The 25,711-nt window shown below is 41.0% G+C and overlaps 2 protein-coding genes across 3 annotated transcripts in view; both read left to right on the forward strand.

Annotated features, from left to right (window-relative positions):
* DAB2 (DAB adaptor protein 2) overlaps positions 1-2,515 on the forward strand; it is a 42,229-nt gene extending 39,714 nt beyond the window's left edge. For both annotated transcript variants that reach the window (XM_030566753.1, XM_030566754.1), the window contains one exon: positions 421-2,515. The gene's annotated coding sequence lies outside the window, so the exon portion shown is untranslated. The remainder of the gene's footprint in view (positions 1-420) is intronic.
* A 3,607-nt stretch (positions 2,516-6,122) lies between these two features.
* C9 (complement C9) overlaps positions 6,123-25,711 on the forward strand; it is a 32,698-nt gene continuing 13,109 nt past the window's right edge. Inside the window, exons 1-5 of the mRNA XM_030566755.1 lie at positions 6,123-6,712; positions 14,893-15,010; positions 16,597-16,744; positions 17,875-18,022; positions 20,436-20,574. Coding sequence (XP_030422615.1) covers positions 6,561-6,712; positions 14,893-15,010; positions 16,597-16,744; positions 17,875-18,022; positions 20,436-20,574 — 705 coding nt within the window. The 5' untranslated portion in view covers positions 6,123-6,560. The remainder of the gene's footprint in view (positions 6,713-14,892; positions 15,011-16,596; positions 16,745-17,874; positions 18,023-20,435; positions 20,575-25,711) is intronic.

Below are 25,711 nucleotides of genomic sequence, written 5' to 3' on the forward strand. Positions count from 1 at the left end.
ATAGAAACTGGCCAGCTCTTCCAGACCTTGAGTGGATAACCATTTCTGATGTAAAAATACAACAAATGCACTCTGCATAAGGCTACATTTATGTAGGAGATTCTACATGTTAGTTATTTCCCCTCTTCCCCCTGCTCAATTGTCTCAACTTTATGAGCTGACAGTATTACCATAACTAATTCCATATTTTACTGGAGATACTAATGCTACTGGTTTCTTGCTGAACATTAAATGTAGACTAGAACCACCATTATACTCTTATCAGATAAGACTTTAGAATAGTAGAGGGTGTTGAATTGACACACACAGAGGCCTCTTTGCATGTGTGGTGTGTGGGTTTTTGGCAACAGCTCTACTAGCAGTTTTATGTGGTGAGTGGGCAAAGTGTGACCACTATTCCTATCACTTTCTCTTTGCCAGAAACCAGGTGTAACCAGCAAAGGACAAACAGAATAGCAAGACACCCCTCCTTGTCACCATTTTCTACTCGTCTTATTTTGCATTGTCTACCTTCATCCTTGATGTCTATTCTGATTGTTAATGTCTGTCTGCTGTGATCTAAAACCTGCCTGTGTGGACTGAAGCATGAGCCCTCAAAGAGAACCTGCTGTTAACATAATTCAAGATGAAGCCAAGGAAAATACCCAGACTGGAGGCCCAGATTCAAGTTGGTGGATGTGATATATATATATTTTTTCCTGTAGCCTCTTAATCAGAAAAACTGCATATGTAAGTCTTGTGGAAATACTGACTTTCCAGTCTTGTGGTTTTTAAACACACCTACACTTAAAATTCTTGCAGCACTTACTGTAATGGTTGTAGTAAGGAGTTGAGCACTCATTTTCAGGAAGAAACAATGTATTCTCCACATAGGGAAAGGGAATTGTGGATTTAGAATCTTGCAAATTCTGCAACAGAGTCACTTCAAACAGGCTTTTTCCCACACCTTGGGATTCCACTGATGGCTGTCTCACTAAATGGCAGCCATTAAAGCTTTTCTTAAACCTCCACTCTTCAATGTACATTGGTTTTTCTTGTATTTATGGTGACTGTGCAACTGATAACTTATGGCTTTCCTTCTGATTTCTAAATCATGGAAAACAAAAACCAAAGTAAACAAGAAAAATCTACTGCTTGCTAATTCATATTGAAAATGGCAAAATACCCTCCATCTGATTGTAATTAGTCCCTAACTACAACATAGCTTCAGAATCTGGAAAAGCAGTGGCTGTAAAGAACAAACTCAATCAACACTGTTTCTGACTGACAAATTGTCTCAGCTAAAGTTCTGGAATCTGACTTTGGACCTAAAGCTGAAACACCTCATCCAAACTTCATATTGTGTCTAATGCTGTTTTTAAAATCCTCTAACCTTTTTTCAGAATCAAATAAGGTAGTGGATTTTTCTTGCTTCAAGCAAAAGCTTGGCAATGGCTAAAGAAAATGGAATAAGCAGATGGGTTTCTTATTGAATCGCTGAACTTCAGTGAATGTCGATAATACTCTGAACTCAAATCAATTGAGTTTTTTCTCAGACATGGTGTAGATTGGTTCCAGTATGTGTTTGAAGGGCAAATGGCAATCTTGTACTGATCTTTACTTCACCTGATACCTTAGTATTTTGTGAATTTTGATGCACCTTGTTCAATGTTTGAGGTAGCTCTCCACCTCTCAAACAAGGTAGTGTCGTCTTTTGTGAGCCTCTGTACTAACTGACTTGTATCTAAATCAGTCACTTATAAACTAAACTGTTAGGTTACTTTGCTTTTTGGACAAAGGTCTAATCAGCTCTTACCATTCTGTTGGTGGTTAGTTTCTTACTCAACCATTTATAAGTGTAAACTTGAAATACTATTGTCTTTAATGTTGAATTGGATACCTAAACAGAGAATTACTTCTGGAAATTCAGTTTGAAGGCAACTTTAGTGACGAATTCAGCCAGTCATGCAACTTGTTCTGTGTATATAACCTTTCTCTTGTGCACTTTCCTACAATGCAATTAGAAGTTATGAATTTATAAGTATTTGTCTCAAACTGGAAATGTAGAAACTTATGGATGTTACTATTATATAAACTGTAGTCACACAACTAAAGTTTTTTCTAATGACATTAAAAAGATGCAGCTCTTTATATCAAATGAGTAAGGATTGTCTCTTTCCTGAAGGAGCAGTACATCAATGTATACTAACAGGCCACACAGCATATTTTTGTTTCTTCTGGAGCAAGAACTGAACATCCTATGAGTTGATCACTATTTAGAACTTACAATTTTATGGCTGTTTCTGGCCAAACTGATAGACTTCCTCAAAGGAATTGTAGCATTCTCTGCTTTCTAGTTAAATACTTTGTGTAGTGGCTTTTCAGACAAGTTTACTTTGAGGGCTATTTTTTCTTCTATTTTATAACTTCAGAATTTCAAGTATCTTTTCTGGGGGGAGGGAGACTACTTTCTCATCCCTAGCTATAGCACTTCAGTAAGAGCCAAATGGTATTGGAGAGAATAAGCATTGACACCAACCCTGTAATACACAATTGCTTCATTTTTAGAATGATCCCTGTCACTACCTTTTTAACCTAAAGATGCTTCAGGCATAGCAATGATGCTTCCCTGGCACTTCAGCCTTTGTAGGAAAAGTTAGGATAGCCTTCCTAACAGGATAATTAACTACATAAAATTCCTTGAAATACCATTCCATCTTCTATTTTCATCCATGGTAGAATAGCTGATGGAGGGTAAGTAAGAGGGACATTGGTTATGTCTTTTCTGCCTGCTCCTAGACTAGGGCCAAACTCTGCCTTTTGACATGTGACAAACACAGTAAAATACTTGGATGTGAAACCACTCTAAAACAGTACACTCCACTCCTATATCTAACAGGAAAAACACTTACTTATGGCAATAACCTGAGTACAAGTCATTGGACTGCTAGTATTAAACTAACAAATATGCAGCTGGTGAACAGTCAAAGTTCTGTTAGACAAATGCTGAAGGTGAAAATGTTAAATATTTAAACTGACTATGGGACTTTGATTGCTAAAGAGTCAATGTCCATGTTTTCTGCTGGGAATAACTTGCCTCCTGAAACAGTAAATCCTGCACTACAGTATACTGATTAACCTGATTTCATCTTTGTTCCTAAACACTTCTAGTTTTGTTTAAACAGTGCACCAGGAACAGTTATATTACCCAAGCCTTCCCCATGTAGTCCCAATACATAGCACCATTCTTGTTCTGTCGGTAATGGCTTGCAAGTTGAGGGACAGACTGTGCTTTGAGTGGAGATTCAAAACAAATCTGGCAACTCCTCCTTTAAACCTATTGTAACAATTAGCCCTCCACCTATTACTGCACAGCATTAAAGGTTAGAGAGACTCCCTAGCCTAAAAGAATGGTCTGAGGCTAGGTATATTTCAAACCTATAGTGGTAGAACAACCACACTCAGCAGCATGAAAAATCCACATCTCTGAGCAACATGTTTCTAACAACCGAAACCCTCATCTAGTGAGCAGGGGCTTTAAAAGTGGTTTTTCTGATGACCCAGTTGAAGTAACGGTTAATCTTCATGACCAACAGACCTGGGGATGAGGGGTTTAGGGGGGTGGGAGGGGCTCAGTTTTAGGGTGGGGAATGAGTGGTTCAGGGTGTGTGAGGGAGCTCTTTGCAGGAGCTTGAGGTGCAGAAGGGGGTCTGGGCTGGGGGGTGAAGGCTCTGGGATGGGGCTAGGATGAGTTTAGGGTGAAGGAAAGGGATCAGTTTGGCAGGGGAGGGGTCAGGGCTGGGGCTGGTGATTTGGGGTGTGGGGATGGGGCCATGGGAGGCAAGTTTGTAGAAATTTTGGTGGTGCCCAGAATCCACCCCCTCAAACTCCACCCTCGCCTGCCTAAGGCTCTGGGCAGGGTTTCAGAGGGGAGCTGAGGGGTGCAGGCTTTGGGAAGGAGTTTGGGTGCTGGGTGTAGGCTCTGGGATAGGGCATGGGGTGGGTGTGTAGGAGGGGGTGAGGGGTGCAGGCTTGGCTGGGGGTGTAGGAAGGGGGAGGTGGTGCACACTGGGGCAGAGGATCAGGCTGCAGGGGAATGAGGGTTTGGGGCATTGGAGAGGCTCAGGGCTAGGGCAGCCTGCCTTGCCATTAGTGGATGGCAGGTACTAGGACCCTGGGGCAGCAGATAGCAGTTCTGCTGGGAGCTGATCTCTGGCAGCATGGGGAGCAGGCAGAGACATGGCAGAGGAGGGATGAAGGAGAAGGGGTGAAAGGCAGAGGCTGGGACCTTCTCCAGGCAGGGATGCGGTGGGGGGAGATCTGCCTGGTCCTGATCCAGGCAGGGCCAGGGGAGTGACCCAGCTCCAACTATTGCTGGAGCAGGGCACCCAGCCCTGAATATTCCTGAAGCCCGGGCACCTTGAGCCCATATAACCCACCGCTTATGGATGGGGCATGGACTTACTTCAGGCAGCTCCTGGTTAGCAGCACAGTAGGGCTGCTAAGGCAGGCTTTCTGCCTATCCTTGCATCACAGGCTGTGCTGCACCCCGGAGCGGCCAGCAGCAGATCTGGCTCCTAGGCAGAGGCATATAAGCAGCTCTTGCCCACAGGCACCAACCCCTAGCTCCCATTGGCATGGCACTTAGGAGCTGGACCTACTGCTGGCTGCTTCCAGGGCACAGTGCAGAGTCAAACAGGTAGGAACTAGCCTGCCTTAACTGCACAGCACTGTCAATGGGACCTTTAGCCCAGTCCATCATGCAGACCAGAGCCACCATGACAGTGCCTTCCATTCTATGACCCAATACTGGGTTGCAGCCCAGTTTGAAAATTACTGATGTAGAGAACACTGATGGGAGAGCTGCTCATGTCAACGCAATCACCTCGGAAAGGTGGATTAACTACACTGATGAAGATGCTCTCCCCTTGGTCTAGGAGCATCTCAGCTTAGGTGCTGCATTGGTACACCAATGTAGCACTTATGCATAAACATGCCATGTGTTTTTTTTTTGTAGAGACTTTGCCAAGACTACAGTGAGATGATTTGAAAGGGAAAACTCATTCAACCCACCTACTGGTCTCAATGCCATTAATCTTAGAAAAGTGAAATTAAGTTGACTTGGCTTTGAAAGTCAAAGGTGACAGAGCCTGGTAGAAGTGTAAAGGCAGAGGAAAAAGCCTTTAGTCTGTAAACAAAACGATACCCACACATGTCCAATGGAGCAAATTAGCATTGGCCAATTTCAAGTTTGCTACATCAGGTGCAAACTTATAGCTACTCTGCTGTACAAGGTTTTTATCTTCCTGATATGTGGTTATTGCTTCACTGTTCTGACATGGTAAACACTGTTATAGTAGCAGGAGTCACTTGATTATTAAAAACTGATCTGGATGAGCAAATAGACACTGCCTATGCTAGCAGTACAAGTGTCTCAACTACTCAGCACTAAAATGTTCCTAGTACAGAATGTCCATACCCTGAAATCTTTCTTATAGGGAAACTTAACCCTGATTTGTTTTTTTAATTTTTGGGGGTGTGGGGGAGTTACTTAAATGAGCAAGTGGGCCAGTCTCAAAATGGAGGGAGATTTATAACTACAAGGAAATCCATAAAGGAAACACCCAAAAGGTTAAATGCTCCATTCGTCCCTGGAAAATAGGGCCGTACATACAATGTAATATATTGTTCCTGGGCTCGAAGCACTCAGCATGTATAATGGCCCACGATGCCTGCAACACTATAGGTAGGCAACTTCTCCAGAAGGAGTTTTGACAATGAAACTTTGTCAAAGGTAGTGATCTTGGAAATAGCCACTGATGCACCATAAGTAACATACAGTAACATGACTCTTGCAGAATCCAGCACCCGGTGCCATCTCTATGTAATTGTGAGGTCTGATGACAGTGTCCTAGGGCCTCCTCTGATGTTTTGAGTCCCTATGCCCTTTAGATAAACAACTGGTCCTTTATGACTGAAGGCCAGAACAGCTGACTAATAATTCAGTAGCACAATAAGGTTTGAACTAGTGTAAATAATGAATTTTCTGTAACTTGAAGTTTTGAAACCATGATTTGAAGACTTTAGTAACTCAGCCAGAGGTTAAGGGTCTATTATAGGAGTGGGTGGGTAAGGTTCTCTGCCCTGTGACGTGTGGGAGTTCAGGCTAGATGATCACAATGGTCCCTGCTTATCTTAAAGTCTGAGTAGGTGTAATTCCTTTGGGCTTGCAAAAAAATGTCCCCTGTCCCAAACCTCCACATAACGGTTCCTTAGAATATAGACAATTTCTGAACTGTTTGTATTTCTTTTGCAATATTCTCCAATGGAAAGTTATATGCATTCAAGTGTCTTCTAGCTCAATAGAAAAGCTCTATTCCCTACCTGGTTGGTCAGAAAGGGAATAATCTCTCTCTCTTAGCTAGGGAAATACTGCAACAAAAGACAACCTAATTATTCATACAGACTTACTTTCCCACCATGGTTTCAATGAACTCTAGAGCATGTACCATAAGTCAACACTAGCTACGGCCTATCATTGGCATGCTCTGTGGGTGTTGCCTTTGTGCTTCTGGTAATAAATGACACAAGGAACAAATAAAGATTCCAAATTCAGTCCCAGCAGTTTCTTCCATCTAGCTAAAAAAGCTAGAAGCATGTATGCTATCCTGCAACTTACGTGTGCGCTATGCATTTTAGAAGCCACCACCTTGGTTTCAGGAGAGATGAGAAGGTAATTCCTTTTTTTTTTTTTTCTTTGTATTAGCAGCTTTGTACTGGATTTTGTTTTACTCAGAACAGACAGTAAAATGTGTGCATTAATCTACAGGGCTGTCTTTTTCTTGTAACCAAGAAAGATTCTTGTTACCTCTTCTTAAAATGCTACCTGGCAGTATCAGTTTCAGTTTCAGACTCCTTGGATTTTATATTGCATCTGTATGGCATGATCAAATACGTATGGCTGAAGGCAGCAGTGGTTATATACTTGTATGGAGACTGTTATTTTAGCTCTGTTTATTATAAACACAGTACTAAAGAATACTCTGGAGTGTTGCTTGTTTTGCCTGACACATTTCTCCCTGAGAAATTCATTCTCTTTTCTAGTGATGGGGCTACAGATTACTGACATTTCAAAGCTCCTAGTCTACTACTCCATTTTTCTCAAGCCAGATCTTATTAATAGTGCATCAGTACCATATAATAGTGACCAGCTCTCTTAAGAGTTGTGCTAGTTATATGGAATCTCCATAAAGATATGCAAAAAGACACATTTCACCTCCAGCAGCAGAGTCTTGCCAGCTCAGTGCTCCTAAAGTGAGATTGTAGGAATTACCAAACTGGATCAGATCCAAGAGTCACCTAGTCCAATACCTTGTCTTTGACAGTGGTGAATACCAGATGCTTTGGGGGAAGGTAGAGGAACCCTGAAGTAGGCGGAAATAGGATAACTAAAGCTAGGAGAACTTTATTTATTTTTGATGAAGTGGTTTTGTCCACACAAAAAAAAGGTTTTTTGCGGGGGTGGGAGAGTGGGGGTCAGAAACAGCGGTGACCTGAATAGTTTCAGTTGAAGGGGGAAAAAATTGTTTTGACTTGAAAAGTCTAAACAAAACATTGAGTCAATGTTTTGATTTCAAATTTGGCCAATTAAAAAATAAAACACACTGCCAGGGTGTAACTCCTGAAATGGCTGAAGTGAAATGGAAAAACTCTAAATTAGAGTAGACAAACATTTTGGTGAACTTGAAGCAAACTATTTTTAGGGTTTGGGGGGTGTTTTTAGTCATCAGAAAAAATGTTTGAAAATTGTCTTGGTTCAAATCTAACTGAATTATTATGATTATTTTTTGGTTTTGGCCCCAAAGTGAAGAAGTTGTTATTTGTTCAGCTCTAGGGATAATTTGTCCCACAATAGCTTTCATCCCGACTTCCTAAAAAAGGGTTAAATCCTGAAGTATGACGGTTAACGTCCCTTCTAAAAAGTTTAACAATAATAACTCTGGATATTCTTAAGATTCAAAGGGATGGAAGACACAGGTAAAGTGGGAAGGGGGTTGGCCTCATGAGTTCTATGATTTAATTGTGTTGTATGAAAATGTATTTCCTCTCATTGGCTTTGAAATTCCCATCTTTTCAATTCCAGTCCCCTTCTGATCTACCTTGTCTAAGCTTTTATCATGTCCCATCTTATTTGTCTCCTTCCTATCATGGAGAATCCTAATCTTCTCTCTTTTCCTATAAGTTTTTGAGGCCCTTCATCATTGTTGTTGCTCTTCTCTGGAAGCTCTGACATTATCCATTCAGAGGTGAGATTACTAGTACTGTATGCAGATGAGAAGGCTTCTTGGGCCTTGAACTCAGATCCTTTTGGTGCCTGCAGCTTGCTCTTAACTCAACCATCAAGCCAATTCCCTTGCTTGAATTCATCATTCATAACTATTTATTAAGATGGCCCCAAGCACTATCATCTTATGATTTAACAAATTACAGTGTTGGCCAATAACAAATCACTAACACAACCAGGTGTGTTTCTGGCACATCAATATGAGTTCAGCCAGTGTTATGCAACCTACGACCACAGGAAAAGTGCAATCAAGTTTCTGTGTAGATTGGGAAATTCTCTCAGCCCTCCCAAGAGCACTCTTCTCTTCTCCCCCCCCCTCCCCTGACTGCTGAAATGTCAATATTTTACTGTCAGCTCGCCAAGGCTCTGTGTTTTTCTATTTCTTCATTCAGGGACAGCTTAGATCCTTGAGGAACAGATACACTGATCCTGGGTATATCCATTCATGGGCCCAAGAGGCAATGCTTTGATGTGGAGCCCAACTCCTCCAGGGTTCAGGGATGTTCAGGAGGTTGGGCACATCCACGTGAGCCACTTTTTCAAAGTACAAAACTCACTTTGGAGAATGAAGCAGCCAGCTGGATGCTCCCTTCTGAGCAGAAATTATAGAGCATATTGAACTCAGCATTTGTCTTTGAAGTCCTTGCTCCCTGCTGTCATACTCAGCAGCGTTCTTGATGGCTGGGCTGCTTTCAACTCCTTCCTGTTCAAACTAGGTGCAGTAAATCTCCTGACTCAGCTCTGTTTGTGTAAGTAGACTATTTCCCTGAGTTGAACAGTGAGATGAGAAGCCTGTCATTTTTCCTAATCTCCTCCATTTTAAATGACTTAATTTAAAACACTTTTCACACAGCTCTCACTCAGGCCTGTCAGAGGGACGTGGAATATCGGTCAGTCTTCTTCTGAAGCCATCATTCTTTAGGATGTAGCAAAGCATAAGCTAATAATTCTCCTGTATATAGAGACAATGGCTGCAGACCAAGCACTTGTGCTTTAGAGGTCACAAGATCATTTGCAACGAATTATTTATATTTAAGTTCACACACACCTGAAAACTCAAGGCACAGGTCTATGTCCTGGCCTGTAACTAGTCCCTTTGGAGTGACTCCTTTAGTGTACTGGATCCTGAGGAACCACATCATTCCTCAGAGGAAAGGATGTGGCCTGCCCATCTCTGAAACTGGGCCTTTGAGCACTAACAATCCCTGTCGCTCTCTGTGACTTCCTACACTGAATCCAGCTAAGCCAGACTCCTGTGAGAGGCTTGTATGGTACCTCTTCAGCATGCAATATTCTCTGTAAGTATTTGCAGTGACACCAGGCAGCCTTTTCAAAAGAAGGTAGCAATTATTAGTCACCTGACGTGCAGCATCTGGAAGTCCTTAGGTTGGCATAGAGAAGCAACTGCTATAGAATCTCTTTGCTTCCTTTCTCTGCCTCTCTCCCTTTTGTCTCTTAGTGACAGCCCCCTGTCTTTGCCTACGTCCACACTACAGCTTTAAATCGATATTAGTAAAATCGATTTTATAAAACAGGTTTTATAAAATCGATTTTACGCGTCCACACTAGGGCACATTACTTCGGTGGTGTGCGTCCATGGTCCCAGGGTACCATCGATTTCCAGAGCGGTGCACTCTGGGTAGCTCAGTAAAAGAATAGGACCAATAACTTTGATATCCGTCCACACTAACCCTAAATTGATTTAGTAATATCGATTTTAGGGTTACTCCTTTCGTTTAGCTGGAGTACAGAAATCGATTTTAAGACCCCTTAAAATCGATTTTAAGTGCCTTGTAGTGTGGACGGTTACAGCGTTAAATCGATTTAACGCTGTTTAAATCGATTTAACGCTGTAGTGTGGACCTGGCCTTTATGAGCTCAGTTTTCAACACAGCCACCTGACACCTTTTTCCTTTGTTCTCCTGTATGGGGCCTTTGCCCTGTTTCCCTGCAGACAGGGGGGGTAATCTCTTGGCTGTTAGTTGCTAGGTATGAATGTCCTGGCCATTGAGGTTTCCATTGTCTAATCTGGATCTTCCACTCACATGTGTAGGCTCTAGTCAGCTTGTTAAGGACTCTGGTTTCTAACCAGGTTGTTACATGAATCAAATACTTCATCCCTACTGTTTATACTCTCAGTATGTGGGAACGCAAAGTACAGAGGAAAACTGATGTATGCACGTTAATTATAAAATTACCAAAATTCCTACATTTGTCAGAACAGGTTTCTAGCAAACTATGGGAACTCTATGCTACATGATGATGGGGTAGGGTACCTAACTCGGAAAGACAATAAAAGAGACAAAGTGGGTGAAGTAGTACATTTTATTGGTCCACCTTTTGTTGGTGAATGAGACAAGACTTGGAGCTCTTCTTCAGGTCTGGGAAAGGTAAGTACAGCTAAATACAAGGTGGAATAGACTGTTATGCACATGGAGTTTCAAGAAACCTTTCAAAATGAAGTGGGCAATTAACACCTCTGCACTCATAGGAGAAAGTAGATTTGGATTACAGATTGAGATATAAAACCAGTGTCTCTAGACTAGTCTATTTTTGGTGTCTAGCAGGGTTATACATTTAAGCTCCCAGGTTTGTCTTTTGAGGTGTTTTGCAGGTTTCCTTTGAGTATGAGGACTAAGAGGTCAGCTATGGAGTAATCACTCTGTGAAGAGTTTGTCCACGGGTAATAGGGTGTCTTTGACTTATCATTTTTCTGTGTGAGTTCATTCAAGAGTATAGCGATGGTCTAGTTTTACTCATGTTGTTGTTGGAGCATTTGATGCACTGGATGAGGTACAACACATGTTGTGCTAGGCATCTTGAAAGGTGTTGTGGACGGAGGGTGTTGATCACTGTAGCAATGGGTACCTTTTTCAGTATCTTCAGGGCCAGATTCCCAAAGGTATCTATATGACTAAAGAAGTAGCCAGTGACTTAGTGGAATTTGAAATCAATAGGAGTTAGGCATCTAGATGCTCTTGAAAAATCTTATTAGGCACCCATGTGCATTGGTAGGTGCCTAAACCACCTTTGAAATCTGGCCCCTAGTGCCCGCTACTAGTATCTCTGAGGACAACTGGCCCACTCCCCACTCTTTAGGGAATCTCCTTTCCCAAATCATGCCCAGTGCCAAATAAGTACAATGATCCCTACACTCAATAGAGATCTCCATAAGTGTGTCAGGCAGGAGGAGCAGGCCAAGCAGTTACCTCTGGAGGTCTAGGAAGGAGTAAGCAGGCCAACCAGTCACCAGCAAAAATGATCAATGTGAGGGAAGAGGGAAAAAATCCATTGCTTACTCTGTTTATTGCTTATTATGATGCTCTAGTGGATTGGGCTTTCCCACAGTGTTTACAATAGGCAGGGCCATCCTTAGGTTTACCAGCATACAAGGCTGTGTAGGGCACCTGAACATTTGGGGCACCACTGGGTCTTAATGTCCACCCTTCCACATCTTCCTATCCCTTCTCTAATCTGATACCTTCCTGCAGGCTGCCACCACAGCTGGCTGTTGCAGCCTGGTTATTCTTCCTCTGGAGGGGATCTAGTACTTAAGAGTGAAAAAGCCTTCCAGCCTGCCAGACCTATTAGCACAACATTGAAACTGTTAAAGAGCCATTCAAGTGGTAATGAAGCCATTTAACAGGCATTGACCAACCCCCAGGTATATACTGTCAGTTTCTGAATTTACTGACAAAAACAGTTGTGCATTACTGTAATATTTACTCAGAACATGTTCGTCTACAGGACCTTAATTTAAAATTTGATTTAAAAATAATTCGTTAGTGTGTTGCTGAAGATTATAAAACCACATCTCTTAAAAAATCCTTGCATAGATTTTTAGAATCTGAGTATTCAACTTTAGCCTTAAATGCTTGGATCTTCAGACATACAGTTTTTTAAACAAATCCCTCAAAAGACCACCCTGATCTAAAATGCACATGCAAGCCTGGGCTGCCGTCGGGCATAGGGGCACCAGTTTAATAATACTGCATAGGGCCCCATAAATCCTAAGGACGGCCCTGATAATAGCAGATAACTAAAGGTAACGGGGCATCAGGAACACAACGTATGCATGACAGGAACACCTCTTGAGATTGTTCAGTAACTTTAAAAATAAATATCATTTCCTTAGCCTGAAGCCATATCCACTGCCCAGTCCCATTTATCAGTGAGAGATATACACATACTTTGTATCAGTTTGTAGAGTACTTTAGGATGAAAAGCACTGTAGAAATACAAATAGTAACAGGGACAGATTCTGGCTGTAACTCACCAGAAGAGAACTTTCCTGGAAGAGGTGAACTCCTCGCGGACTCAGAGCACCACTGGCTAACAGCAGATGGCTTTATGTCGCTACACCAATCCTACGCAGGAATGTGCCCCTTTAAGGACTCTATGCCTGCAGCACATGATAGTGCATGCTGGAACTGGGGTGCAGAATCAGGGGGGTGTAACTGTCTCTCTGTCACCAACTCCACAGCCACAAGCAGAGCCTGATGTAGAGAAAACTTTCAGTGTATTACATCTGTGTGCACATAGCTGCTTTCAGCTTTCAAATTATTCTAGAGTCTCGCCTATTTAAAGTATTCTCCTCCTCAGCCGAGGACCTATTTACTAGTAGACCCAAGTTTGGGGCCCAGAGGTTTTTGGGGTGAGAACCATTTTGAAGAGGGAGGCAGGGGAGGAGCTGGCTGGCTGGCATATATTTAGAAGTTCAAGCTGTGCTGGCTGACCCAGTGTCAGGATCCCAATAAGGGCAGTCAGGGCCAAAGGTCAGAGCGGGGGCAAACCTGAGGTTGGGAGTAGCAGAGGAACTCATAGTCAAGTTCCAGGCCAGAATCAATACCAAGGGTCAAGAGGCAAAGTCCAAATCAAGCTGAGGTCAAAGCCAGAAAGTAAGAAACAAGAAAGCAGCAATGGTTGTGGCAGCTACAGAAGATCCATACTGTTGCCTGGATGCTTCCTGGAATACCCTGTGAGTTTATATAGGGCAGGGAGCCAACCAGGAGCCTTGAAGCTGCTGTCTGTCAAACCCTTGAGATGGAACTTCCCATTATCTCTGTCCACAGCACGTCACAGTAAGTGGCACACAAGCTGGTTACAGCTGCTACTGGGTGGTAGCCTGGAGATGTCAGCTGTTTGGTAGCTCTGCAGGCCTGGGGTCTAGACCTGTGGGGTCTCTCACCCAGGAGAAGAGCAGTACACTGGTTTGATGGCAGGGAACTGAAAGCAGCTCTAGAGCCAGCCAAGGTCAGTTGGCCCTCTAAAGGGTTCACTGCATCCCTGAGCTGTTTAAGATTGAAGAGTTGCTGTCAGGTCAATTTAAGCCCCAAAGTATTTGTAAAATAATGTTCACTTTCTGTGTCTGTAGACTGATCATATAATGGATGAGAACTAGAAAGATGAACTAAGAGTTGATAGCAAGCCAGGTAAGGTAATCTTAAAAATATTGGTCCAAATTTTGGAAAGTGACTCATGATTCTGGGTGCATCCATTTTTGGTGTCCAACTTGAGACACCTTGAAGGAGCCTGATTTTTCAGAAATTGTTGAGCACCCACTCCCTGAACACTAGGTCCTTTTATGGTATTTCAAGCTGGGCACCAAAATCACCAGTCACGTTTGAACATGTAGGCCTTTAATTCTGATTTTACCAAATCTTGGGAGTTTATGCGTGATCCTTGGAGTTTATGCTCTGACCTTTGGCCCTGACTGCCCTTGTTGGGATCCTGACACTGGGTCAGCCAGAACAGCTTGAACTTCTAAATGTATGCCAGCCAGCCAGCTCCTCCCCTGCCTCCCTCTTCAAAATGGTTCTCACCCCAAAAACCTCTGGGCCCCAAACTTGGGTCTACTAGTAAATAGGTCCTCGGCTGAGGAGGAGAATACTTTAAATAGGCGAGACTCTAGAATAATTTGAAAGCTGAAAGCAGCTATGTGCACACAGATGTAATACACTAAAGTTTTCTCTACATCAGGCTCTGCTTGGGGCTGTGGAGTTGGTGACAGAGAGACAGTTACACCACCCTGATTCTGCACCCCAGTTCCAGCATGCACTATCACGTGCTGCAGGCATAGAGTCCTTAAAGGGACACATTCCTGTGTAGGATTGGTGTAGCGACATAAAGCCATCTGCTGTTAGCCAGTGGTGCTCTGAGTCCGCGAGGAGTTCACCTCTTCCAGGAAAGTTCTCTTCTGGTGAGTTACAGCCAGAATCTGTCCCTGTTAATTAATTCTAGACCTACAGCCCTCCCTGACATGCAGCTTAACATGACCTATACAAAGACTAGATCTTGATGCACCCAGGAAAGAAGAAAAAATGTTGGTTCATTAACTGCTCTTTGACTTTAAATATTTATAAAAAGTAAAATGTCCTCTACTTTCCCCTTTTAACCTGGTGAAGAGTTTGAGAATGACGCTGTTTGTATATCCAAATGCCAACGACAGCTGTGCAAGTGAGCCAGGATGTAGCAAAAGGACATTTGTTTTTAAACCATTAACCAATGTTTTAAAACTTGTGCTTGATTTTAGCCAACTGAGATTGTGTTTGAAATGTTTTGTTTGATAGCTCTTCAAAGAAAGTTTTGCATAGGAGGACAAGAGAACCTAATGCTCCATCTCCAATAGACTGTAAACTGAGCCGTTGGAGTGAATGGGGACCATGTGACCCATGCTCAAATCTAAAGGTAAGCACTAGTTATATTGTTTTTATTTTAAAATGATACAGGTATTACTGACTGACATTCACCCTTAGAAGTGCTCCATTATAGTGAAGAGTGCTAAACTCCTCCTCAACATGCTGATGTTATGATTCAAGGGTACCCTCAACTGTTTTATACCCAAGCGCAGACTGCTATTTAAAAGGGCTTTGTTGGCAAAACAGAAATGTTTGCAGGAAACATCAAAGTTGGATGACCTTTTTTTTTTTTTTTTAGGTTTTCATCAAAAACTCAAAAAACAAAAAATTACTGACAGCCAGGCTTTTCTGTTTTCATTTTTTGAAGAAAGTTTTTTTAAAAAATGAAGATTTTTTTTATGAAAACTTTTTAGATTTTGTCATTTTTCATGGTAACAAAAAACACCCCATAAGCCTAGTGACTAGTGCCACAGCTATATATCTGTTTATATGTGCATGTGAAGAATTAGTTACGAGTGCATCTTAACAAAGACCTTCAGACACAGCATCTTTGCTAATTTATTTGCAGGCATAATATGTGAGGGCTGGAATTAATGAACAAAAAATAAGTTCTCCTAAACCTCGACTTGTGTTTGTGTATAATTTGGGGACTTCCTTTGTAGAAAAAACCTGGGTTCCAAATAAATAAAGTACTAATTCTGAGGCCAGTTCAGTATGAAGGTTAAAATGCAAATAAAATATGAATTTTTTACTTGCGCCATAAGAATTTGAGAGAGACAAAATGGGGAGGGGAGTGTAATATCTTTTATTGGACGAATTTCTGTTGGTGGAAGCTACAAGATTTCAAGCTACCCAACATTGTTCTTCAGAATTTGGTATTAATGAAAGATTCCCACAAAAGTATCTGCAGTCTTCCCAATCCTCAGAAATGTAAATCAGCATAGCTTCACTGAAGTTAATGAAGCTAAGCTGATTGACATTAGCTGAGAATCTGGCCATAATTTGAATTATTATTATTTTTAATAAAATGTACTACTTAGATTTTTTTGACAAACTAGTTTCATTTGTCAAAAAAAATCCAGTTTTGTTTTACTCTTTTTTTTTAAATTAACACAAATTAGCAAAATGTTTCAGTTAACCCAAATTTCCATTTTTTGTCAAAAAAAAGTTTAATCTGAAAAATGTCATCCAGCTCTAATGAGGAGATCTATTGTGCCTCTGAACAACTTGCTGTGTGACGTTAGGATCGTCATTTAACCTACCTGTTCCTCAGTGTCCACTTCTGTGCTTTGAAGTACCTCCTCCCCCTTTTTTTCCTTGTAACCTGTTTTGAGATGCTGTAAGAATGCTGCATAAGTGTGAAATATTATTATTTATTTTATTATTATTAGAGCTAATCAAAAAGTTTTCAATTTCTAAATGTTGACAAAATTTCCAACTTTGAGATTAAAGGACACAAAGGGAAACGTATTGATAAAATTTTCCACAAAATATTTTTCCTGGTTTGCAACCAATCAGCTCATGAAGAAATTTCTAACTTGGATGAAATTTTGAGGGGGAAAATTTCTAATTAGATTGGAATTTTTGTCTTGCTTTTCTTTAAGCAGATCTAATTATTATTATATATCTTTGCAGTTTCGCTCTAGAAGTGTTCAGCAATTTGGACAGTTTCGTGGGAAACGGTGCCTGGAATCACTGGGAAACTCACAAAGCTGTAAAACCAGCATAGCCTGTCCAGAAGAGCAAGAAATCGATTGTGGAGCTGACTTCAGATGTGATTCAGGTAGGTGTTGCTTTCACACCAGGCTAATTGGTTTGGCAAAGCATGGAGGTGTCTACTTAATTTTAAGCACATGTTCAAATCACATTTAAAGTCAATAGATTTAAATACGTGCTTAAAGTTAAACACATGCTTAAGTACTTTGCTGAATATGGATAGTCTGCTGAATCAAGGCCTATATATGTAGGTTTAAATTCCTTAACAGTTCTTTCTATTCCATGCTGAAAAGTTGCCAGTTCCGCAAGTTTCCTTTCTTACGTTGTATCTATTCCAAATGGAGCTGAGTGAATCTTTTTTGTTTATGCTTTATGAAAAATCAGTGGGAAAAGAGTCATTGAAGTGGGGAAGTCCAGGTGACTTCAGCAGTTCGGTCTATCTCTGGAGATCTAGGTTCAAACCCACTTAGAATACAGGTAAAATTACAAAACTCTATGACTTTATTTTGCATAGGGGATTTGACAAATCAACTTCTCAAGACATATTTTAGTAATACTACATAGACATTAGCTAGCACTTTACAGGCCAGCTAACTGACATCAATAGAGTGCATCTGAATTTAAAATCTTTAAATCATGTAGAGATAATTAATCTTCACAAAACCACTGAGGTGAAATCCTCACTTCATTGAAGCTAATGGCAAAACTCCCAATGACTTAAATGGGATCAGAATTTCTCCCCTTGTTTGTACATCACAATAAAAACATAAATTATGTTGAGTATATGCTACATCCTCCCAGGCATTGACCATTAAAGCAACTCAAAAATATGACTTTGCTGACATTAACCTATAAGAACTAATGTTTTTTCACACTCTTATACTTCAAAGAAAAATACCCCAAATCTTGACATTAAACAATAATCTAAAAATTAATCAAATCAGGATAATTCTCTATGAAGGTCAGAAATTCTTCTGCCATTTAATTTTCTGTGCCATCCAATTTAAAATAATTGGTAAATTTAAAGGTTTTTTTTTCTCACTTAGAGGAGCAAGGGATTAGGTTTTTACCTCGTTCTGGCTGAAATGAAAATACACCTTCTAAGAGGAAGATTCCAGTAAGGAATATTTGTTTTTCTGATGTAAACCCCATGTTTAAAAAGGTTTAGAAATGTTCAGTTCTTCATTCTTTGCTTAGGTCGATGTATAAAGAAGAGGCTTGTGTGTAATGTGGATAATGACTGTGGAGACTTTTCTGATGAAAGTGACTGTGAAAGAGATCCAAAATCACCATGTCGTGACCCGGATATTGAAGTGTCAGAGATTGGAAGGACTGCTGGACAAGGGTATTCAATGAAAAGCCAGAGCTAAAGAGAGAGACCCTGGTTGGCACCAGACAAAGTTAGGAGACGTGTCTGTGGGCCGGCTAGCAAGAGCAGGGGAAGAAGTGGGGCAGGGTCTTGGGTGGAAGAGGCGGGTAGGGGGCTAACCTCCCCACACAGGAGATGCACACACCGCCAATGTACTTATTATCATTTTTTTTATTGTTTTCTCTGGAGTCTGAGCCTTGACTATACCTTGGCCAAGAAATTTGGACCTTGACAACAAAAGTAATTGACTACCCCTGCTCTATATCGTGCAGTGTGTTATAAAGCATGTAAGGTCTGGTCATTATGGGCCTTACAAAATGGCCATGCCACTGGTGCTGGATTCTGTAACTAGATCTGTAGCAGTAGTGCGCAGGAGGTTGCATGAGGGGGATGGATACCGTGTTGAGATTCTGCCTCTCCAGCCCTCCCCTCTTGCCCAATCTAGAAATGCCTGGGGTTTAGCAAGGCATCCATCATCAAATTTCTCAAACCTTTATATATTAGGTCAGCCTGGTTTGGGGGAGGGAGGGATTAGTTCACTATTTTTCTTAGAGCAGCTTATCAAACAATCTTTCCCCACCATCATCATACTAAAGTAATATCTGAAAAATGAGAAAACATATGCAGATATTCTTTCATCAAAAGTCTGCATCTATAGCACTTCTACCCTCCATTCCTACCTCACAGACAGGAGATATAAGGAAAATGTTTATAGTTTGTTTGATTTTTGTTTTAACATCCTCTGGATGACAGAATCCCCAAAGCGTCATTGGTTACCACAGCATTTTTCTTTGCATATATTTACCATTCCTTTCCCAGCTTCTAGGTAGTTGGAGGTTTGTTGGGGTGTTAGGTTTGGATATTGATTTGAGGAGTTGCTCTCTTTTTTGTTTTGGGGTTTCATGGACAGGTGAGGAAGGGCCTGTAATTGATCTACAAACTGAATTGGAAATCAGCAGCATAACCTGGAACAGACAAAAATATCAAGATGTTGCAGCTCCACCTAGTGTTCAACTGAAAATTACAGCCTTTCCATATCACCTCTGCCTAAGAAATAATCTAACATGGATAAATAAAGACCTTTATAACTGAAAAACAAGCAAATATTATTTTTGAAGTTTCCAGAAATGTGCTAGGCACTTTAAAGTCTTTGTGTTATTACAATTAGTTATCCCTTCTATAAGGAAAATATTGTTTAGATGTATAATAGCGATGTTCATTGTGCTGTTGAATGATAGCTATTAGATAAGGTCAACAATGTGCATGGTGCTGTACAGGACACAAATATTGTGACAGCCTCTGCCCCAGAGAGCTTACAGTCTAGAAGACAGACAAGGAAAGGCAAATCCCAGTATGAGATCCCACAGGAAGGAGTGATTTTAGGTATATCTTCTTTGTACACTTGTTATCTCACATTCTCACCAGATCTATGACACTGGAAGATGAATCTGTTAGCTTTCCTGTGTTTGCTATTATTTTAACTGCCTTTCCTCTGACCCAGGCCACTGTAGTGTCCTACCTCTAATTCTTCTTGAGCAGAGTCTAGGATAACATTAGCTGTATATTCCTCCTGAAGGCTGGGTAGCTTCTGTACACACTTGATATTGCAAAATATAGTATTATACAATATAATATTGAGAATTAGAAACAATCTGATAAAAGTGTATTTGGAAAAATATATCCTTATTTTGATCCCATAAAGATTGCTAGCTATGAATAGCCATTTGAGAAGAAATAGGTCTTTATATAGGGTTCCTTTCATTCCAAAGGATTCCATCATGTTTCCTTTTTATTAATAATACCAATCACTTTTTCATTCTTGCACTTTTCATCTACAGACTTCAAAGTGCTTTACAAAGGACATATCATTATCCCCATATTACAAATGGGAAAACTAAGGCCTCAAGACATGACTTGCCTAGGGTCACTGAGCATCCCAGTGGCAGAGCTGGGACTAGAACGCTGCTTTCCTGAGTCCTAATGCAGTGCCCTATCCATTAGGACATTCTGCTGCCTATTTAGTCTTTTGATTTCCATTATCAGAGTTTCCTTCCCAAGCTCCTGGGCACCCTTAACAATCTTTATAAACAAATGTAACTTACAAAACCCATGGTACACTTGCAGCACCACTGAATCCAGTAACTTCTGAGATGAACTATGGCAGTACATTGGCTCTGGGCAATATTGCAAATCCTCAGTCTTGTGAAAAGTCTTATGAGATCTTTAATATCAATGCTGAACAACAGGAACTCCAGATTCAGTTTTTGTCAGTTGTCATATGTAATTTGTATTTAGTTTGGTTTTTCTAGGTCATAATATCGCTGTCTACAGGCTAAAGGTGCTAACACCATCTTTTTTGAAGCTTAACGTGTCTTTATTTTCCTTGTAGAATCAGCATTCTAGGGATGCAGCCAATGGCAAGCCCATTTGAAAATGAGTATTTTAATGGTCTGTGTGATCGAGTGCGTGATGGGAATACCAGGACCTATTACCGCAAGCCATGGAATGTTGCTTTTCTCAACTATGATGTAAGCCTCTGTGTAAAAATTAGAAGGTAGTTGACTGAAATTCAGTTTTCCAACAGGATGTCAAAACTCTCTCTCAAATCAGGCATTCATAATTCTTCTGTAGTATGATTTTGGCAGAATCCAGAAGAGAAGACAATATCTTATTTGTATTAATGGTAGTTCCTAGAAGTCTAATTAAGGCGGCCTCTGCACTTGGAGCTGGAAGTGTGATTCCCAGCTCCCGAGCACACACTCGCTCTAGCTCTCGTTGAGGTAGTGCACTAAAAAAGCAGTGTAGCTGGAGCAGCATGGGCAGTAGCGAGCAGCAGAATGGGCTAACCTCTCGTCTACGTACCATGGGGCCTGAGTGGGTTTGTAGTTGGGGCGGCTACCCTGTGCTTCTACTCACCACTAACCATGCTACCACAGTTACTGTACTCTTTTAGTGCACTACCCGGGGCGGCTCTATGTATTTTTGCCTCCCCAAGCACAGCAGTAAGGCGGCTTTTGGCAGCGCGCCTGCAGGAGGTCCGCTGGTAACACGGATTTGGCAGCATGCCTGCAGGAGGTCTGCTGGTCCCGCACCTTTGGTGTGCCTGCAGCCAGGGCCGGCACTTCCATTTAGGCAACCTAGGCAGTTGCCTAGGGCACCAGGATTTGGGGGGGCAGCATTTTGCCACCCTCGGTGGCAATTCGGCAGCAGGGGGGTCCTTCCGCGCTCCAGGTCTTTGGCGGCAATTCTGTGGCGGGTCCTTCACTCACTCCGGGACCCGCCGCTGAAGTGCCCTGAAGACTAGGAGCATGGAAGGACCGCCCCACCTAGGGTGCCAAAAACCCTGGCGCCGCTCCTGCCTGCAGCCGAATTGCCACCGAAACCATGGGACTGGCGGACCTCCCGCAGGCAGGCCTGACTGCCGCCCTCACGGCGACAGGCAGGCTGCCCCCCGCAGCTTGCTGCCCCAGACACGTGCTTGGTGCGCTGGTGCCTGGAGCCGCCCCTGGCACTGCCTCAATGCAAGCTAGAGCAAGTGCGTGTACGCGAGCTGGGAATCACACCTCCAGCTCCAAGTGTGGATGTAGCCTATATACCCATGGAGTTTAGTATGCTCTATTCACTCAGTCCATACTAAGAGACAGTCCTTTCCCCAAAGAGTTTACACTCTAAATAGTCAAGACAGAGATGACAGGTGGGAAGAAGGGAGCATTATTATCTCCATTTTACAGGTGTGGAGTTGAGGCACACAGAGATTAAGTAACTATCTCAAAAAGCCTAGCTTTCCTGAGCCCCAGTTGAGTGCCATAACCACTAGATCACCTTTCCTTTGCAGATTCAGATGAAGATTTTCAAAGCCTTCTAGGAGATTTGGATGCTAATTCATATTAATATTAAAATCCTTTTGGTGGCTCAGCCTCAGTTCAGTTTATAGCTAAAAATAATTACTATTCTATAGCTACCTAGTTTTCTGCATCTACATAAGCAAGAGATCACATGGTGGCAATCTAAGGGTGCTTCAAGAGGAAATTCCTGAAAAATATTAAAAGCTACTTCTTAGTTAAACTTTTCCTGGAGAAAAATTTCTGTACCTAAGCAATTATAACTTATGTATCCAATTGACTTCACAGCAGCTAAGCTTCTGTGCCAATACAAGTAAAGCTAGCTAAATCAGACCATAAAGCATTGCCATGCAGCATGTATATTTATTTTTGGTGGTGGTAGCATTTCTTTGTTACCAAACCTGTATATTCTACTAAAACAAAAAAAAATGATACTGTTAGTATTTTTATTTAACATTAAAAGCAAGTATTTGGAATTAGCCATAGACTACAGGTACCGAAGATGGAAGAAGGTGAAATGGCAATTCTGCTTCATTTCTGAGCGTGAGTCTCCATAAAGATTCCTATCTGCATTCTAATAGGAAATTGAAGATTATAATATCTTAAATGTAACGGTACTTTCCCAGTTTTACATAGCAAAGACTTTACACCCACGAAAGCAGAAATTAAAAAGGAGGGAAAAGTCACTGCAACTTTGCTTACTTGTGAACAGCTGAGCTGATCCAGATGTTGTGGGGGAAGGAGAGGGGGTTCCACATGTTTTGATTTTTTTTTTTAAGAGTTTTATGATACATTCATGCCACATATGAAATTGGATAATTTTGCCTTTTACACATACCCTGCAAAGGCAAAAATCAGTAAAATAGCCAAATGAAATGAAATTATGCATGACATAATTGAATCTAACAAAATGGTCACAGTTTGACAAGCATTTGTCACATGTAACAGACATTTTCAGTGACTGCGAGCAGAGATTAAAAAAAATCATAAAAGCAGTGACAACCATGTTACACAATGGTAAATTCTGAAGCAACTGTGTGAAATTTGTCATGACATTTCTGCAAATGATTTCTCCATGAAGCTCTGTGAGATTCTTGTGTTGTCAAAGTAAAATCCAAATGATACCCTCCATATAGCAGTCTTTGGCCAAGTTTTCAAGTGACTTCTGATTTGGGTGCCAACTTAATACCTCTTAAAGGAGTCTGATTTTCATAGATGAGGTATGTAGCATTTTCTAAAAGACAGGGTGCTTTAAAGTTTCAAATTGTATTGAGCTTTAATTGAGCACCTGATATTGACACCCAAAATCACGAGTCACTTTTGAAAATATTCACCTTTATATTTTGAAAGCATTTAATCTCCAGTTTTTCTTCTTGTTCTATACAGAAATCAAGACCAAAGTGCAGCATACTGATTAAAGCTGATCAGAAAATGGGCTTTTATGAGACAGAAAATTTTGTTTTGACATGTTTTTCAGCTGAAAACCAAATTTTTTCCATTTGGAAATGTTGGCATGGTGCCCCATGTGAGTTGATTCACATGCCCCATACTCCCATTTTCCTATATAGGCCAGACTACCTGATTAGACTATAACTCCCATGATGCACCACAGTCTCCCCTCATGATGGGGGGAGGCTGTTTCATCATGGGGGTCTGTGGCTATAGTGCATCATAGGTAGACTTGGAAAGATTTGATTTTTATCAATAAATGTTGGTAAATGTCCATTTAACTGTATATACAACACCAACTAAATATTATTTCCATCTATGATAATCCAAATTTACCAATAGGCAAAATAAGAAAAATGCTGCTTGAAATCTTAGTTTGATTTAAAGCTATTTACTTTCGGTATTTTGACATGTGATGTTGACAATTTGTGATTTGTTATAAAGCATTAGCTTTTTGAAATCCATGTCTGTTATCATCAACTAATGATATGACCCTCCCCATAATTTCCTACAAATCTGAAAATTTAAATGGATAAAAATTGATGAAAACCCATAATTTTGTGTAACTGTGAAATTTAAGTGGCTAAAAATAACAAAAATGCTTAAAAATAAATATTGATATTATCCATCAAAATTATTTAAAAAAAAAATCAAATTCTACTAACCCTAATGACAGGAAATGTGGCCAGGCTACAGAGCCTAGCCCACAGAGGAGAACCAAACTACAGCTTCCACGAGGCACCACAGCACAACAACCAAACCCAAATATTTTGGGTTTCAGACATTTATTTTGTCAACAAAAAATTTAAAGTTTCCATGGAAGAGACTTTTTGCAAAACAACCAAACCAACCAAACTTCATTTTGTCAAAAACCCAATTTTCTATCTCAAAACAGTTTCAATTGACACCTTTTTTTGACCATCCCTCATTAATATTGGGTGAAAGTGATATGAAATCATAGAGTTTGCAATTCTAAGGAAGGGTAGAAGGGAGTACAGCAAAATAGAGACAATGGATTTCAGGAAGGCTGATTTTGGTAAGCTCAGAGAGCTGATAGGTAAGGTTCCATGGGAATCAAGACTGAGGGAAAAAACAACTGAGGAGAGCTGGCAGTTTTTCAAAGGGACACTATTAAGGGCCCAAAAGCAAGCTATTCCAATGGGTAGGAAAGATAGAAAATGTGGCAAAAGACCACCTTGGCTTAACCACGAGATCTTGCATGACCTACAAAATAAAAAGGAGTCATATAAAAAATGGAAACTAGGTCAGATTACAAAGGATGAATATAGGCAAACAACACAGGAATGCAGGGGCAAGATTAGAAAGGCAAAGGCACAAAATAAGCTCAAACTAGCTATGGGAATAAAGGGAAACAAGAAGACTTTTTATCAATAACTTAGAAGCAAGAGGAAGACCAAGGACAGGGTAGGCCCACTGCTCAGGGAGGAGGGAGAAACAGTAACAGGAAACTTGGAAATGGCAGAGATGCTTAATGACTTCTTTGTTTCTGTCTTCACTGAGAAGTCTGAAGGAATGTCTAACATAGTGAATGCTTATGGGAAGGGGGTGGGTTTAGAAGATAAAATAAAAAAAGAGCAAGTTAAAAATCACTTAGAAAAGTTAGATGCCTGCAAGTCATCAGGGCCTGATGAAATGCATCCTAGAATACTCAAGGAGTTAATAGAGGAGGTATCTGAGCCTCTAGCTATTATCTTTGGAAAGTCATGGGAGACGGGAAAGATTCCAGAAGACTGGAAGGGGGCAAATATAGTGCCCATCTATAAAAAGGGAAATAAAAACAACCCAGGAAACTACAGACCAGTTAGTTTAACTTCTGTGCCAGGGAAGATAATGGAGCAAGTAATTTAAAGAAATTATCTGCAAACACTTGGAAGGTGGTAAGGTGATAGGGAATAGCCAGCATGGATTTGTAAAGAACAAATCGTGTCAAACCAATCTGATAGCTTTCTTTGATAGGATAACGAGTCTTGTGGATAAGGGAGAAGTGGTGGATGTGGTATACCCAAACTTTAGTAAGGCATTTGATACGGTCTCGCATGATATGCTTATCGATAAACTAGGCAAATACAATTTAGATGGGGCTACTATAAGGTGGGTGCATAACTGGCTGGATAACCGTACTCAGAGAATAGTTATTAATGGCTCCCAATCCTGCTGGAAAGGTATAACAAGTGGGGTTCTGCAGGGGTCTGTTTTGAGACTGGCTCTGTTCTATATCTTCATCAACGACTTAGATGTTGGCATAGAAAGTATGCTTATTAAGTTCGCAGACAATACCAAACTGGGAGGGATTGCAACTGCTTTGGAGGACAGGGTCAAAATTCAAAATGATCTGGACAAATTGGAGAAATGG

This window comes from Gopherus evgoodei, chromosome 6 (genome assembly GCF_007399415.2).
Source record: "Gopherus evgoodei ecotype Sinaloan lineage chromosome 6, rGopEvg1_v1.p, whole genome shotgun sequence".
Taxonomy (NCBI): Eukaryota; Metazoa; Chordata; order Testudines; family Testudinidae; genus Gopherus; species Gopherus evgoodei.